Raw genomic sequence first — 15,663 nt, forward strand, 5'->3', positions numbered from 1 at the left:
CGTAGATGAACTTCCTTGAAGAAGTTTCTGGAAGGTCATTGATGTAAATATTAAATAGCGTACGAGCCAGAACAGAGCCCTGGGGGAGGCCAATTGAGACAAGTCTCCATCTGCTAGACTTGTCACCCAGATGCACCCGGAATCTTCTGTTTTAGAGAAGAAATGATACAGTGTTGGCCACCCATGGAGGCAGGCATCTTGAGATCTTGACTAGGAGACCACGGTGCCAGACCGTGTCATAGGCTGCTGTGAGATCAACAAAGACAGCACCTGTCTTTAAATTCTTCTGGAATCCATTTTCAGTGTAAGTTGAGAGGGCCAGGACTTGTTCGCAGGTAGATCTTCCTGGGAGGAAACCAGCTTGGGCGGGTGATAGGAATTTCTCTGTAAGATGAGAAATACTTGACAGAAGCAGCCTCTCAAGGAGTTTGTAGCACACATGGTCTATAGCTGGCGGCCAGTGTTGGGTCTTTCTTTGGTTTCAAAACTGCTAATGGCGACTAATCCCTAGCACTGCAAAAACGGTATCATCTGTTTCCCATCTACACCATGCCTCGGCCTCGCGTGAGCTTAATGTGCAGCTTGGCGATACGAGAATCCGGCATGAAGCCCAGCCAGTCTATCTTGGCGTTACTCTCGATCGCACTCTGTCATTTCACGAACATCTCATAAAAACTGCAGCAAAGGTGGGCGCGAGGAATAACATCATTGTAAGACTGGCCAGCTCTTCATGGGGCATGAGAGCTTCCACACTACGATCATCATCTCTGGCATTATGCTATTCCACTGCAGAATACTGTGCCCCAGTATGGTTCCGTAGCCCCCATGTCCACTTGGTCAATTCCAAATTATATTCCTCCATGAGGATAATTTCTGGAACCATCCGTTCCACCCCGGTCCCATGGCTGCCAGTTCTTAGCAACATGGCCCCACCAGATATTCGTCTGGATGCGGCATCATCTAAGTTCATTTCCCACGTCTACGCTCGACCGGACCTGCCAATATACGCGGATATCTTCTCCCACCCTGTCCAACGCTTGACATCTCGTCATCCAATCTGGTCCCCTACGCCTACACTGAACTTCTCTGTTCCAGACTCTTGGAAACAGAGTTGGCAGTCAGCTGAGGTAAAGAACAAACACCTCATCACAGACCCCTGCAAGCGTCAACCAGGCTTTGACCTAGCACGTTATGATTGGGCCCTCCTCAATCGCTATCGAACAGGCCATGGCTGGTGCGCCATGTTCCATCGCTGGGGAGCCAGAGACGACCCGAACTGCCCCTGCGGCTCCAGACAATGACCCACATAGTCAACGACTGCCACCTCTCCAGATTCAAAGGAGGTCTCGAAACTGACGCTGTTGACTGGCTACGGAAGAAGGACAAACGCTAGAAGAAGAAGCACAGTTGTTGACACATGGATACAATCTCTCATCTCCTCTTGGTAGATGTCTGAAAAACACTCTCATGTCCAACCTAGGTCCCTTTCTGTGATTGTGCTGTTGCTCATGTTATTTATGTGGAATAGGAAAGAAACTAGATGTGTGGTTCACATGGGAGGGGAACCCCAAACTTTCCCCATTTTCTGCAGATGGTCCTGCTGTTGCCATCTTGAGCTGCTAGAGACTATGATGCCCCTGCCTTGGAAGTAGGGAGAGGCTGATGAGAGAGACCATTATGGGGGGATGGGTGGTGGCACATCTGGTTGAGCACACATGTTACAAGGACCCAGGTTCGATCCCCTTGTCCCCACTGAATATCAGATTTCAGGCTCAGGAAAAAAAAAACTAGTGGGAGTCAGACTGTAGTGCAGCGGGTTAAGCGCAGGTGGCACAAAGCACAAGGACCGGTGTAAGGATCCTGGTTCAAGCCCCCAGCTCCCCACCTGCAGGGGAGTCGTTTCACAAGCGGTGAAGCAGGTCTGCAGGTGTCTATCTTTCTCTCCCCCTCTCTGTCTTCCCCTTCTCTCTCCATTTCTCTCTGTCCTATCCAACAACAATGACATCAGTGATGACTACAACAATAAAACAGCAAGGGTAACAAAAGGGAATAAATAAATAATAAAAAGTTTAAAAAAAACTAGTGTAGTCATGGGCTCTTTGGAATATAACTAAAATAGGACTACTAAGTATCTACTAAACAGAGACCCCCCTCCAACTCATTATCTGCACTATTCCAGCCTTTAGGTTCATTATTAGTCAACAATTTGTTTTGCTCTATATGTTAACTCTTTTTTCAGCCACCAGGTTCCAGACACTAAGATTATGCCAGCCAGACTTCCCTGGATAAATGACCCCACCAAAGTGTCCTGGAGCCCTGTTTCCCCAGAACCCCACTCTACTAGGGATAGAGAGAGACAGGCTGGGAGTATGGATCGACCTGTCAACACCCATGTTCAATGAGGAATCAGTTACAGAAGCCAGACCTTCCACATTCTGCACCCCATAATGGCCTTGGGTCCATACTCCCAGAGGGATAAAGAATAGGGAAGCTATCAGGGAAGGGGATGGAATACAGAGTTCTGGTGGTGGGAATTGTGTGGAGTTGTACCCCTCTTATCATATGGTTTTAGTCAGTGTTTCCTTTTTATAAATAAAAATAAATAAAAATTTAAAAAACTATAAAATTAGACCAGAAAAATCTTTCCCATTAGGATGTAATGGAATTATGTTGTCTTTTAAAAATGATAATGTTTCACCATAATGTTTAAAGCTTTTTTTCACTTTAAAAATCATAATAATAAAAAAGAAACATACTGGACTTCTTGGAACAGAGAAATAATCAGCATTGAAGCATAAGACTTGCATGTCTAGGGTTCCACCTTCAGTCCTCAGTACCAGCATATATGAGATGACTAGTATTCTGATATTTCTTTTTCTTATAAATAAACCATTAAAATAAATAAATAAATAAAGTGCTTGTTTCCTATATGTGAAAAACAGTCTTTAAAAGGGGGGGTTGGACAGTAGCACAGTGGGTTAAGTGCACTTGGCACAAAGCGCAAGGACCAGTGTAAAGATCCCAGTTGGAGCCCCTCTCCACCTGCAGGGGAGTCGCTTCACAGGCGGTGAAGCAGGTCTGCAGGTGTCTATCTTTCCCTCCCCCCTCTGTCTTCCCTTCCTCTCTCCATTTCTCTCTGTCCTATCCAACAACAAACGACATCATTAACAAGAATAATAACCACAACAAGGCTACAACAACAAGGGCAACAAAGGGGGGGTGGCCTCCAGGAGCAGTGGATTCATGGTGCAGGCACTGAGCCCCAGAAATAACCCTGGAGGAGAAAGAGAGAGAGAGAGAGAGACCATTATGAGAAATGATGGGGAGCTGAGCAGGAGGACAGCTGAGGTATGGGGGGGGGTGGGGAGAGACAGGAGCTAGGTTCTCAGTGACGGAGTAGCAATAGAAATGGGCTGTAGACTAAAGGGGTGTCCTTTCTGCTGTCCCCCTGTAGCCAGTGCTCTGTGTCTAGGTGAGGTCCTGGCCAGGATTGCAGGGCAGATGGAACAGGGCCTTTCTGGGACCTGGAGGGAGACCATAGGCCTCCTCTCCTGCACTCACAGTGGCTCTGAGAGATCCAGCAAGTCAGACCTAAGCTTCTACACTGGTGTTCCAGAATCCACAGGAAGCCCAGAGGGGAGGTCAGGATGCCCCAGTCCAGAGCAGAGATGTCATAGGGAGAGGTTAAGAGGCACCACAGGGAGGGACCCAAGATGGAACAGCAGCTGTGCCCCTATTTCAAGGTAGTGGATGAGTGGGCTATTAAAGAAAAAACAGCATCTCTGACAGAGGCTGGCCAGGCCAATCAGGAAGGAATGTTAGGCCAGAACAACACTGGACACCAAACTGACCACACAGAGATAAATGAGAGCAGGAAGAAGACAGCTGGGACTGAGATGGCAACTGAAATGTCCGATATGTGACCCTGAGTCTCTTTATACAGTCATTATAGTACAATCTCCATCCTAGTTGGGAGGATTCCCATCATGTACCTGAGGCCATGATAGTTCCAGAATGGAGACATGAGGTCAGAAAAGAAGAGAGCTACAAATCCTGGGAAAGCTCCATCTGTTCTTGGAAATCCCCTCCTGTCTTAGCCTCTAGTGAATAGTAATTAGCCCATTTTTCCTCAGAAAGCCCCTATTTAAGACCTATTTAAGACAGAATCCATATAGGTTGATCCCCCAAAATTAAAGTTACAAATCTACCCTCAATCCCCTCTGAGTGTGTAATTTTCCTGTCCCTCTTTCAGTGCACCTGCTCTGTCACTTACTGGCATTTTTGTCCCTGAATTCTTTCTGGATTCTGACAAGAACCAGGTAAAGGAGTACTTTCTTTTCCCTCTCCAACTTCTATTCTCTATCTTCCCTCACAGCAGGCTGACTGAACCCTTATTGGGCTGCATAGCTCTCTCAGAAGTGGAACTTGGGGGACAGAAATCAGAAATAATAACCATTTCTGAGAAGGGGGTCTCCAAGCAAATGGGGCCCTATTGCCTTCTATTCAGGGTGTCTTCATGACCCCCATATACCAGTGAACTCTGAACTCCTGTTTGCTTCAAGGGCCACTTACCTTAATCACTTTTGGAGAGACATCATTCAACCTCCAGGACTCACTGGGCTGGTTCTGAATGCCAGCACGTACCACACATTAAAGGCCCTAATTTCTGCTATTGGTGCTTCAGTCAAGCCTCTCCCTGGGGTTTACTTGCAGGATCATAGTAGTCTGGTCCAAACTTGACAGAGGAGGGGCTAGGTGATGGTACACTTGGTTGAGCTCACTTGTTACCATGTGCAAGAACCTAGGTTCAAGCCCCTGGTCTCCACCTATGTGTGGGAAGCTTCATGAAGAGTGAAGCAGTACTGCAGGTGCCTCTCTCCCTATCTCCCCCTTCCATCTCAGTTTTTCACTGTTTCTATCCAATAAATAAAATATTTAAAAGCAAACAAAAAGTTGATGGAGGAAAACCATCATGGTTTCCAATCAGCTCAGTCCTGCTTTCAGGGTTAACCTCCTTCAGGGGTTCCTCCTAGGTTGGCAGGGTGAGGGGGTTGGGGGTGGGAGGGAGTGGAGTGGGAGGTGGGGAGGGTTATGTTTGCAGCTTCCCAGCCTGGACTGTCTTCAGAATGATCAGACCCGGTCTCCCTTACCCCAGTCCACTCCCACAGCCCCTCTGCTGGCTTTCCCCTAGGGCTCTTTTTTTCCTTTCCTGGGATCCCACGAATAAATGACTGTATGTGTGGCAACTTAAAACCACAGCACTGTATTCTCTCCCAGTTCTGGAACCGGAAGTCCAAAATGAAGGGCCATCTAGTCAGGGAATCCTAGGATTCCCACATAGACATGATGGGCCTAGACCTCTAACAGATCCCTCTCTCCACCATCAGTGGTCATCTCCATTAGGAAAAACATCATGAACCCTCTTGTGGGCCTCTACAGAACCTTGCATTCAGTGTAGAGGAACAATGGTAAAAACCGCCCCACTCTCCAAAGGGAGACTGGTTCAACATACTCTGCCACTCCAGGAAAGACTAATCCTGAAATGAGTGTGGCCTAGAATGTTCCTAGCTATGGCCATGGCAAATGACCTCAGACTGACAGGGGTGCAGAGGTTACACAGGCTCCTATACTAAATATGAAGATGTGGGTCTGAGGTCAGATCTGCCGGGCTAGTGTGGGGGTGCCTCTTCCTGGGCGCATACTCTCTGGGTTGGAGATAACTCAACCGGAGCCAGCCTGGGCTGCTACTCACTCAGCTGCTCGAGGGAGAGATGACTCAGGAACAGACACATGGTGGCAAGACAATGCAATTCCTTTATTGATCAGAGAGCCAAGGCTTTTAAAGGGTAGACCCATAAGTGGCAAGTCAGAAACAGAAATGGCTAGGAAAGGAGCAGAGAAAGGCAAAGGGACATGAACTGGTCTGCATGCCAGGTACCAGCTCAAGCCAAGGCACAAGCCTCTGCATTCCTGTAGATCAGAGCTCACATTCTGTGGTCCTGAGTAGGAACATACCAGGCTGCCCCAATATCAACCCATCTTCCTTGATGAAGCTATTCTTAGTGAGAGGATTGGGTGGTGTTCCCTCATGTCCTGATAGAAAAGGAATGTGGGCCTGGATGACAGCTCAGCCTATCGGAGATTCACGCAACATGTCTGAGACTCCACAGCTGAGCAGTGCCTCTGTCTTTCTTTCTCTCTCTCTCTCTCTTCCTTTTCATTTACCATTCTCTTCTCAAAATATTTTTAAAAGATATTTTTAAAAAATAAGTAACAGGGGCCAGATGGTGGTGCATCCGGTTAAACACACATAGTATCAAGCACAAGATCTGTGCAATGACCCATGTGTGAGCCCCCGCTCCCCACCTGCAACAGGAGTGCTTCACAAGTGGTGGAGCAGGTCTACAGATGTTCATCTTTCTCTCTTTCTCTCTCTCCCTCCCCCTCAATTTTTCTCTTTCCTATCAAATAAAATGGAAAATAGGGGGAAAATGGCCACTGGGAACAGTGGATTCTTAGTGCTAGTATCAAGCCCCAATGATAACCTTGGAGGACCCAAAAAAAAATGGAAGGAAGGAAAGAGAGAAAAAAGGAGTTCCTGTCAAAATAACAATTTGAATAGTGTGCCTGCTTTATAATAAAGTGACCCATGGTGACTTCACCGTTTTCAGCCGATCTTGGATGGACCTTGAAAAAATCATGTTGAGTGAAATAAGTCAGAAACAGAAGGATGAATATGGGATGATCTCACTCTCAGGCAGAAGTTGAAAAACAAGATCAGAAAAGAAAACACAAGTAGAACCTGAAATGGAATTGGCGTATTGCACCAAAGTAAAAGACTCTGGGGTGGGTGGGTGGGGAGAATACAGGTCCATGAAGGATGATAAATGACATAGTGGGAGTTGTGTTGTTAAATGGGAAACTGGGGAATGTTACGCATGTACAAACTATTGTATTTACTGTTGAATGTAAAACATTAATTCCCCAATAAAGAAATAAATTAAAATAAAATAAATAAATAATAAAATAAAAATAAAGTGACCCACATTTAAGCCAGGCCCCATGATATAAGGGAAATATTTAGTAGCTCTCTCTCTCTCTCTCTCTCCCTCATCAACTGAAAAAGTCAACCCAGAATGGCAAAACACCTGTGATGAATAAAAAAAAAAAAAGGATAAAAAAATAGACTTTTCATAAGCACAAACATAACCAGGCTCCCTACCTCACACCATACACAATTCCAGCTGAGTAAAAGGCTGAAATTAAACATAGAATTTTAATATCCTAACAGAGAACATCAGGGGTAGTACCTCTATGACCCAGAGCAGGTGATAGAGTGATGAAGAAAGCATCACACATGTTGACGGGGCTCAGAGCAAGCCAGGCCAGAGAACAGGGCTCCCACAACTTCTATACAGAGTGCAAAAGACCATCTTCCTAACAAATGAGACCAGACAAGCCAATACCCAGAAAAGAAGTTTGGCAAACGCTGAATTTGAAAGAGTGTGCAGAAGTGAGGGAGGAAATGAAGCATCGTTACTCTACAAAGGAAACCAGGAGACCATTCTAAAATCATCCCTCAGCAAGGGTAACTGGTACAGGGTGCTTTGGAATTCTCACTAGCTTTCTGCTGTGTGTCTCAGCAGAGGAGGGCCACAGCAAGTACCCTTCCCTTTTAAAATTATGAAGAGTCTTTGCAGACTTACTCTAGGCTTCGTTCAAAAGGGAATGGAATAAAGCATGTCTGTACCCAAGAGGCAGGAATTTCTGAGGGCTCAGACCCTCCATGATTACTGTGTGGACCCAAAGTTCCACATATGACCTCTTCCCAAGACCAACTCCTACTTCTCCTTTCATACCTCCCACATCTTCATGATGGAAAATGGATAGGGGGGGAGGTTAATTTGAGTATAGATCCTGCAGCCACTGACTTTCAAAAGGCAATACACATGCATTTTCCCCTTTGCAAAGACTGTTTTAACAATAGCTGGCTCCCTGTGTTCTGGGCAGCTGCCCTCATCTGGCTTCACTACAGTTACATGTTTCTGTTTCATCTGTGTGGGCTCAGAGATCTGAGTATTCAGTATCACAGGCCTCCCTCTCACAACTCCAATGGAAGATTGTTGGGTAGTATGCCACCTCCCCCTGGCTTCTGCTTAACCATATGCCTATATAGGGATTTACTGATACCATTCAAAGCTTTGGTCTATTTACATAAATCACTTTTACATTTACATAAAGCACTCCCTCCAGGGCATTGGTGGTTCAGTGATAGGATTCTCGCCTGTTCCACCCCCTCCTTGTCACACTCTGATTTTCACCAGTCACTTTTCTCTCCACCCTCTCTATATCACATCCTGTTCCCACCCTACTTGGAGAGTATAAAAACAGCTGCTCTTCTGATTAAAGACACTTGGAAATTGCTTTCCGGCTCCGAGAGTTCCAGAGTGTATCTCCTGCGGAAGTTAGTGCGGCATGAGTTCCTGATCCCTCTCCCACGCAGCAGCCTAGATCGGCTCCAGTTGAGTTCTCTCCAAGCCAGAGAGCACTAGCTCGGGGTAAAAGTACCCTCAGGCTATCCCGGCAGAAGATAATTGATATTTTCCAAAGGATATTGACCTTTACCTCAGTAGCATGTTTGGCAAAATTTAAGGTCAATGTAAATGAAGGCCTTGACAATTTTGACCCACTGGGTCTTACTTACATCATTTCTCTCCATCAACCCAGATCCCTGGGAGACTGTAGCACAATGAAAACGCTATAAAATATGGACCAAATTTCACTTGTCTTTGTGATTACTTATTCATACAGAGAGTTCCTCTACAACTGTAATCTTCTTTTTTTTAAGATTTTATTTATTTATTGAGAAAGATAGGAGGAGAGAGAAAGAACCAGACATTACTCTGGCACATGTGCTACCAGGGATCAAACTCGGGACCTCATGAGTGAGAGTCCAAAGCTTTACCACTGCACCAACTCCCAGACCACTAACTGTAATTTTCAAATGAAATTTCACACTGGGTATAATTTGTTCAGTCCTAAGGGAAGGCATCCACCCATCACAAGTTTCTGATATTTGTGCCTCTAAGGGTGTCAACTTAATAGTCCATTTCAATCTGCCTGCAGACAGCAGGATATGCTGCATTGAAATGCTCACTGACAACACACAAACTTGTCATTGAAGTGGGCTCATTAAAGAATGAAACTGAGCACTTGTGCCCAAGAACAGCCTTTAGATGCTTCTGAAAAGCGGCTCCAGAGCTGGGTCCTGGCGCAGATATTGTGTGTCTATGGCAGGAGGTCCCAGCTGATGTCTGAGGAATTCTGCAGCCTTGTAGCAAACCACAGTAGCTCTCTTGACTCAGTGGTATCTACGCACTGAGCCAGGCAGACAAGGTTCCTTTCCTTTTCCTTCTCCTAACCCAGCCCTTGAGCCCATTATTCTAGGAGTTGAAGGCTGGTGGTCCTGGTGCAGCTCCCACTCTACTTTGAAGGTCTCCTTGGTCCTGTTCCCTTTCACAAAGATCAGAGAGGTTCCACACATATTCTCAGGACCAGGCCAACTTTTCCCCCTGTGTGATCGTTTTGACTTCTTTGTCATGTGTTAGGTACCCACATATGTGAGGGTTTATTTTTTGTTCCAATATCACACTGTTTCAAGTGCCATTGCTTTTCTGTATATAGTTTGAAGTCATGGACCAGAACACTTCCTTTTCTTTTTTTCTTTTTCTCTCAGAGCTGCTCTGGCTATTCATGGTCTTTTGTAATCTCACAGGAATTTTTGGATTATTGTTTCAATTCCCTTGAAGAATGTGTAGAATCTAAAGATTGCTTCTTTTGAACAATGTCCTATAGTTTTATTGTAAAGGTCCTTGAATGCCCAGGCAGGATTAATGCTCACCCCTGACCTATTCTTATGCCTTGAAACTGAGACTTCCACAAGAAGAGCTAGAACACCCTGGGGTCCCCCTAGTCCCAGAAACTCCCATGAAAGCATCAGGCTAGCCCTCTCCATACTATGTGCACTTAACCCAGTGTGCTACTGCCCAGCCCCCAAGGCCAGCCCTCTCCAAGGGACCCACAAACACAAAGAGGCCCAGGTTGCTCAAATTCTTTATGTGAAAGAGTAAAAAGACTAGATGTAGGGATACAGGGGGAGGGGAACCCCAAGCTTCATCCACACTCTGCAGGAGGGGTTCCTGAAGGTACAGAGGAGTGCAGTGTCCTTGTCCTAGAAGGAGGGGAGACAGTGAGGACAGGTTGGGAAGGGCTGCACTAGGGGACCAGAAGCTGGGCTCTGGGCAGCCAGGGGGACCTTCACAGGTCTCCTGAGAGGCTCTTACTCCAAGGGAAGGCAATCAGGTGACCAGACTGGAAGGGGAAGGATATGCCACCCTGGTGTTTTGGTGAGTCCAGGGAGCAAGCGGTGTTTCCAAGCCCTGGAGCAGGAATAAAGACCATGTGCTCCTTAGGCCCTTCTGACTGCAACTGCTTTCTTCATGGTGTCCACACTCACCCTAATCTCTCTGCAGGGAGCAGGTCTCTGTAGGAAAAGGAAGAGCAATTCAGAGATCCCCAAGCAGCTCCAGCTTCTCAAATGAGCCCAGAGCAGACCAGAACCCAGCCCTGCAGCCCCTGTGCAAAGGATAGAGCTGGCAGTGGGGGTATCTTACCTATTTGCTTGGGGACAAAGATGTCCAAGCCAAAACCCTTGGCCTTGACATCCAGCTTGAACTCTGCCAGAGCTGCTGGGTTTTCCTCAGGATCCCTTCCTGTAGAAAACAGGGAGAAGGGAAGTTAGGGGCAGAGTAGAGGGTAGCCCTTGTCATCTGGGGGACAATTCAATGATCCTGATCCTGGAAGTGTTAGGAGCTGGGGACAAAGACACAGCATGGGGGTGCGGCAGGCCCCATCTCAGAGCACCCTGGGGCTCAGGCAGCAGGATGTGGGCTGGAGCCTCTTCACTGAATAGAGAAACCACTGGTCACCCCCCAAATTGTCCCCAGGATTTGTGTCCAAGAGGAGTGTCTGTGGGGACAACCATCAAATGGGTTACCCCAGAGACTGGTCAGCAAAAGAAGTCTCAGGAAAGGGAGGATCAGACCCATGGAGCAATGCTCACCCAGAAGATCCGCCTGTCTGAACTGTTTCCCTAAGAGTACGCCTTCACAGTACAGCATGTAGTGATCCTCCATGTGTGATGAAATGAATGACATTACAAAATGGCCTTCATCTGTGCATAATCAGGGGACGGGAAAATAGGCTGAGGTGACAACTCTGTCACTCATTCCTATCTTTAGGGTGCAGGTGGAGGGAAAGTGGAGGTCAGTGGTCCAAAAAGATGGGGCTGCCCAGAATATGCATACTGTCCCTTCCACTCCCCTTAGCATGTGGGACACTGCCTCCCTATCCCCCAAGATAGGGGTAACCCCCCCATTATGGTCCTGATACTCACAAGCTAAATACTTTCCTGGTTTATCAGTTTTCTTTAACATCTGTGTAATCTCATGGCACTGACCATCAACCCTGAAACATAGATACTATGTGACCAGGCCCCATGAGGCCCCCACTTTGGAAACACAATCTAGTGGGTGCCCTAACACCCTGATGCCTCCTGCCTGAGCACCCTCAGGGGGTCTTTCCATCACAAGGTCACTCCCTGCCTCTCCCATGGGGCAAGAGCTCTGGACACCTCCTCCTGGTAACTGCCCTCCCAGACCCCTCACAGGAGGGAGTCAGGTCCCCAGGCTACACTCAGGTGTGAGTCCACTGACCCCAACTCTGTCCCAGTGCACCCAGCTGCCCTCACCTCTGAGATGTGTGGGTCAAGCCCCAACCCTGGCCTTTGTCACCCAGGGAAGCTGGACTCCAGGTCTTGGGGAAATCCAGCCCTCAGCTCATTGCCAGCTCAGGGCTCCCATAGGCCAGCACCCAAAGTCAAGATGTGAGCACAGACACAGCACAGGAGATAACATAGGAGCAGGAGGGCACACAGCCTGACACAGGCCTCTGACACAGGTCTCTCCCGTCCTCTGATACCTCTACCTGGTCTGCTAGGCCACTAGGCATGTGTCCCTCAGACAGCTGAGAAGCTTGGGGGTCTGGATCTCCAGATGTTGGCTTTCCAGGTCTGAGAAGGGCCACCAGGAGGGAGCAGGTGCAGGACAAGTACTCACAGTATGGCACAATTGAGTTCCAGGTTGCCTCCCTCCAGGAGGGTCAAGGTCAGGGGTGTCACAGCTTCCAACTTCTTCCTAGGAAACTCCTGGTTTTCAGCCATGGCCTTCAGATACCACTTCCCTGACAACTGGACATAGTGCAGCCCATCAGTTCCTCTCTGGGCCTCCCCTCTCCACTTTACAACCCTGGGCTCCACCCCAGCCCCGAGCAGAAACTCAGTAGTCCCAGCCACCACCCCAAACACCAGCAACCAGCTCCTCACTTGAAGCAAAAGGCTTTGTTTGCTCTGTTTTACCACTGTCTAGAGGCTGGGGCAATTCCTCACCCTAAAGTGAGGTTTCCCACCTCTGCTCACTCTGCCCCCCTGAACCTCACATCCATAATCTCCTCCTTAGAAGCCTGGACATGTCCAGCCTGCAGGGCCGCTACAAGGCTGAGGCCAAAGGCCAGGAACAGGGTCCTCATTTCAGGTGCTGCTTGAGGCTGCTCACAATAGTGTGCTGGGTTTGAGGAGGCTGTGTCAGCACAGCCCCAACATGCCATTTATACCCTTCACATCAGGGTCTCCAGGGGATCTTGGCCCAGACTTTGGACCCATCCTTTCCTGGCCTTTACCTGGGCCAATTCTGCAGTGGAGCAGAAAAAGTCCCATTATTGTTGGATGTAACTGAATAGCCTCCCAGGGTCAGGAGGCATCACGTGTTTGCAGGATGGATTCATGGGTGGCATCTAGAAGGAGGTGACTCAGAGTGGGTGTGGGAAGACTTCCTGAGGGGGATGTGCTGGTGCATCTGCCACATCCAGGGGGACTTAGGTGTCCCACAGGTGTGGACTTCTGACTTCCTGTTAGAGAAGCTATCCTGTCAGACCTGAGGGTTGATCTTGCCCTGGAGTAAGGTGGGTGCCCCTGCTTAGAACTTAGATCGTCCTGACACTCCTAGGGACATGGTTTCATGGTAAATGCCCTCAGAATAACAGATGATGAAACTGTCCTTAGTGCAGAAAATTGGTGTGTTCCTCAAAGTTCTGACAGAAATGGAACATGGAAGGGGGTTGGGCAGTAGTGCAGTGGGTTAAGCTCACATGGCACAAAGCGCAAGAACCGGGTAAGGATCCCAGTTTGAGCCACAGGCTCTCCACCTGCAGGAGGGTCACTTCATGGATGGTGAAGCAAGTCTGCAGGTGTCTGTCTTTCTTTTCTCCTCTCTGTCTCCCTTCCTCTCTAAATTTATCTTTGTCCTATCCAACAACAACAGCAATGACAATAATAATAATGACAACAAGGGTAACAATAAAAGAAACAAAATGGGAAAAGTGGCCTCCAGGAGCAGTGGGTTCATAGTGCAGGCACCAAGCCCCAGCAATAACCCTGGAGGCAGGGGAAAAAAATAAGAAAAGGAACATGAATATGGGTAAGCTCATACCTGAGGCTACAAAAGCTGCATGTTCAGTCCTCAACACCAGCCACTGTCGGAGCTCAGCAGGTCCCTGGTGGCTCTCGCTCTCTCTCTCTTACTCTCTCTCTCCCTCTCTTCCTCTTCCTCTCCCTCTCTTCCTCTTCCTCTCCCTCTCCATCTCCCTCCCCCTCTCTCTCCCACTCCTTCTTCCTCTCTCTCTCTCTACCTCCCTCTCTCCATCTTCTTTGTCAAAATAATGCAATGAGCTCACTGTGTACTAGAGATACAGAACAATGATCAGGTGCTGTCTTACCTCTTTTAAAGGAAAAAAAGTCTGCTTTGCATGCAGCCACCAGAGTGTCGGGGTACAGCAGAAAAAGGCCTGTGTGTGCCTGAGGCTGCTTCCAGGAAAGCCACTGTGTGCTCTGGCTCTTCCTCCCCAGTTGTACCCACTCCTTAGACATAGCACCCTTTGTCCTGGTGTTGGCTCCAAGTGACAGGAATGTCACACAGGCAGCAGCAAAAACAAAAAGATAACTCCCTTCCTCACTTCATGCACAACTTCAGTAGATTAAAAGGTTACATATAGTTCTGGGGGAATAGTATTGTGGTTATTATGGTTATACAAAAAGACTTTCATGCCTGAGGCTCCAATGAGGCCAGGTTCAATCTGCTGCACCACCCTAAGCCAGAGTTGAGCAGTGTTCTCAGTTCTGCTTAGGCCCATACTTCCTCTCCTTGGCAACTCAGTATGTGTGTGCTGTTCCCATGGTAACCACTCCAAAATCTCTGATATATCTCCCTTCCAGATCCAGCCCACTGCAGAGCCACATCCAGTAATCTCATAAGAATGTGCAGGCTGACCTTCAGGAATGAAAGTGAGTTTTGAATCCTCACACTGACTCAAAGGCAGGATCAACTTTCCGTTCTCTTTGTAAGAAAGAGATTTGACCTTTGTTTAAACCATTCAGCCGTATGAGGGAGGGGAAGGTGACTCTTGGAAATTTAAGCATGACTTCTGATTCCCCTCTAAGTCGACTACAGCTGGCCACTGCTGTTCACAGGGGATGAATCCAGGCACTAGACCCCATATCCATGTGTACTGGAGTGCCACACGTTAACTCTACAAAGCCTAAAGCTTCATATCTATGGCTGACCAGATCCATGAATTTGAAATCCAAGGCTACACATAGTGCAAACTGCATTTATTGAAAACAACCTGTGTTTAAGTGACTCCCACCATTCAAACCTTTGTTGTTAAGGGCCCACTGTAGTAGAAAGTCAGTTTCATAGATGTGGATGTGGTATCAGGGGCTGCAGCTCAAAGATACTAGAGAGAGAAGCTCGGCGAGGGAGTGCACCAGGCAACACCAAATATTATAGTTTTTCTTGGATTTGAGGGTGTTTATGGTTGTTATCAGTATTTTAATGTGTTTCATTATTTCCCCCCACTCCAAGTATTTATTTTCACATCAAATTTTGATCTTTTTCTTTTTGGAAATTCTTAAATAAGTCCAGGATCAGAAAGCTACCTCACCAACTAGGGCATTTTCCTTGCCACATTCTTGACCCAGATGGAGCCCTGGTACCACATGGAGAGTGCCACATTGGTGTTGGGGAAGCGCCAGTGCTGCAGTAACTCTCCCTTTCTCTCTCTTTCTCTCTCTCTCTCTTTCTCTCCCTCCGTGTGTGTGTGTGTGTGTGTGTGTGTGTGTGTGTGTGTGTGTGTCTCACTCACTTGATATCTTTATCTGAATTTAAAAAAATGGCGGGGGTTGGGCAGTGGTGCCGTGGGTTAAGCGCATGTGGCGCAAGGCACAGGGACCAGCATAAGGATCCTGGCTAGAGCCCCCGGCTCCCCACCTGCAGGGGAGTCACTTCACAGGTGGTGAAGCAGGTCTGCAGGTGTCTATCTTTCTCTCCCCCTCTCTGTCTTCCCCTCCTCTCTCCATTTCTCTCTGTCCTATCCAACAACAAACAACATCAACAATGGCAAAAATAATAACCACAACGAGGCTACAACAACAAGGGTAACAAAAGGGGGAAAAAATGGCCTCCAGGAGCCGTGGATTCATAGTGCAGGCAC

General features: G+C 47.6%; 1 protein-coding gene across 1 annotated transcript; it reads right to left on the bottom strand.

Annotated features, from left to right (window-relative positions):
- Nucleotides 1-10,099: 10,099 nt before the first annotated feature.
- Nucleotides 10,100-13,736, bottom strand: LOC132540724 (lipocalin-1-like). The gene is made up of 7 exons (XM_060198923.1): nt 13,605-13,736; nt 12,177-12,307; nt 11,456-11,526; nt 11,123-11,233; nt 10,674-10,772; nt 10,517-10,543; nt 10,100-10,231 (listed from the first exon to the last, which is right to left on the bottom strand). Exons 2-6 carry the CDS (start codon nt 12,278-12,280, stop codon nt 10,518-10,520), a joined length of 411 nt encoding a protein of 136 aa, XP_060054906.1. The 5' UTR covers nt 12,281-12,307; nt 13,605-13,736; the 3' UTR covers nt 10,100-10,231; nt 10,517.
- Nucleotides 13,737-15,663: the final 1,927 nt, after the last annotated feature.

This window comes from Erinaceus europaeus, chromosome 10 (genome assembly GCF_950295315.1).
Source record: "Erinaceus europaeus chromosome 10, mEriEur2.1, whole genome shotgun sequence".
NCBI classification, from domain to species: domain Eukaryota; kingdom Metazoa; phylum Chordata; class Mammalia; order Eulipotyphla; family Erinaceidae; genus Erinaceus; species Erinaceus europaeus.

Excerpts from the sequence above, each read along its gene's own strand:
- LOC132540724 (XM_060198923.1), bottom strand. The coding sequence starts at position 12,280 with ATGGCTGAAAACCAGGAGTTTCCTAGGAAGAAGTTGGAAGCTGTGACA. Across the intron at positions 10,773-11,122 it reads CAGACAGGCGGATCTTCTGG|GAAGGGATCCTGAGGAAAAC; the intron begins GTGAGCATTGCT and ends TGTTTTCTACAG. Across the intron at positions 10,544-10,673 it reads CTTTGTCCCCAAGCAAATAG|AGACCTGCTCCCTGCAGAGA; the intron begins GTAAGATACCCC and ends CTTTTCCTACAG.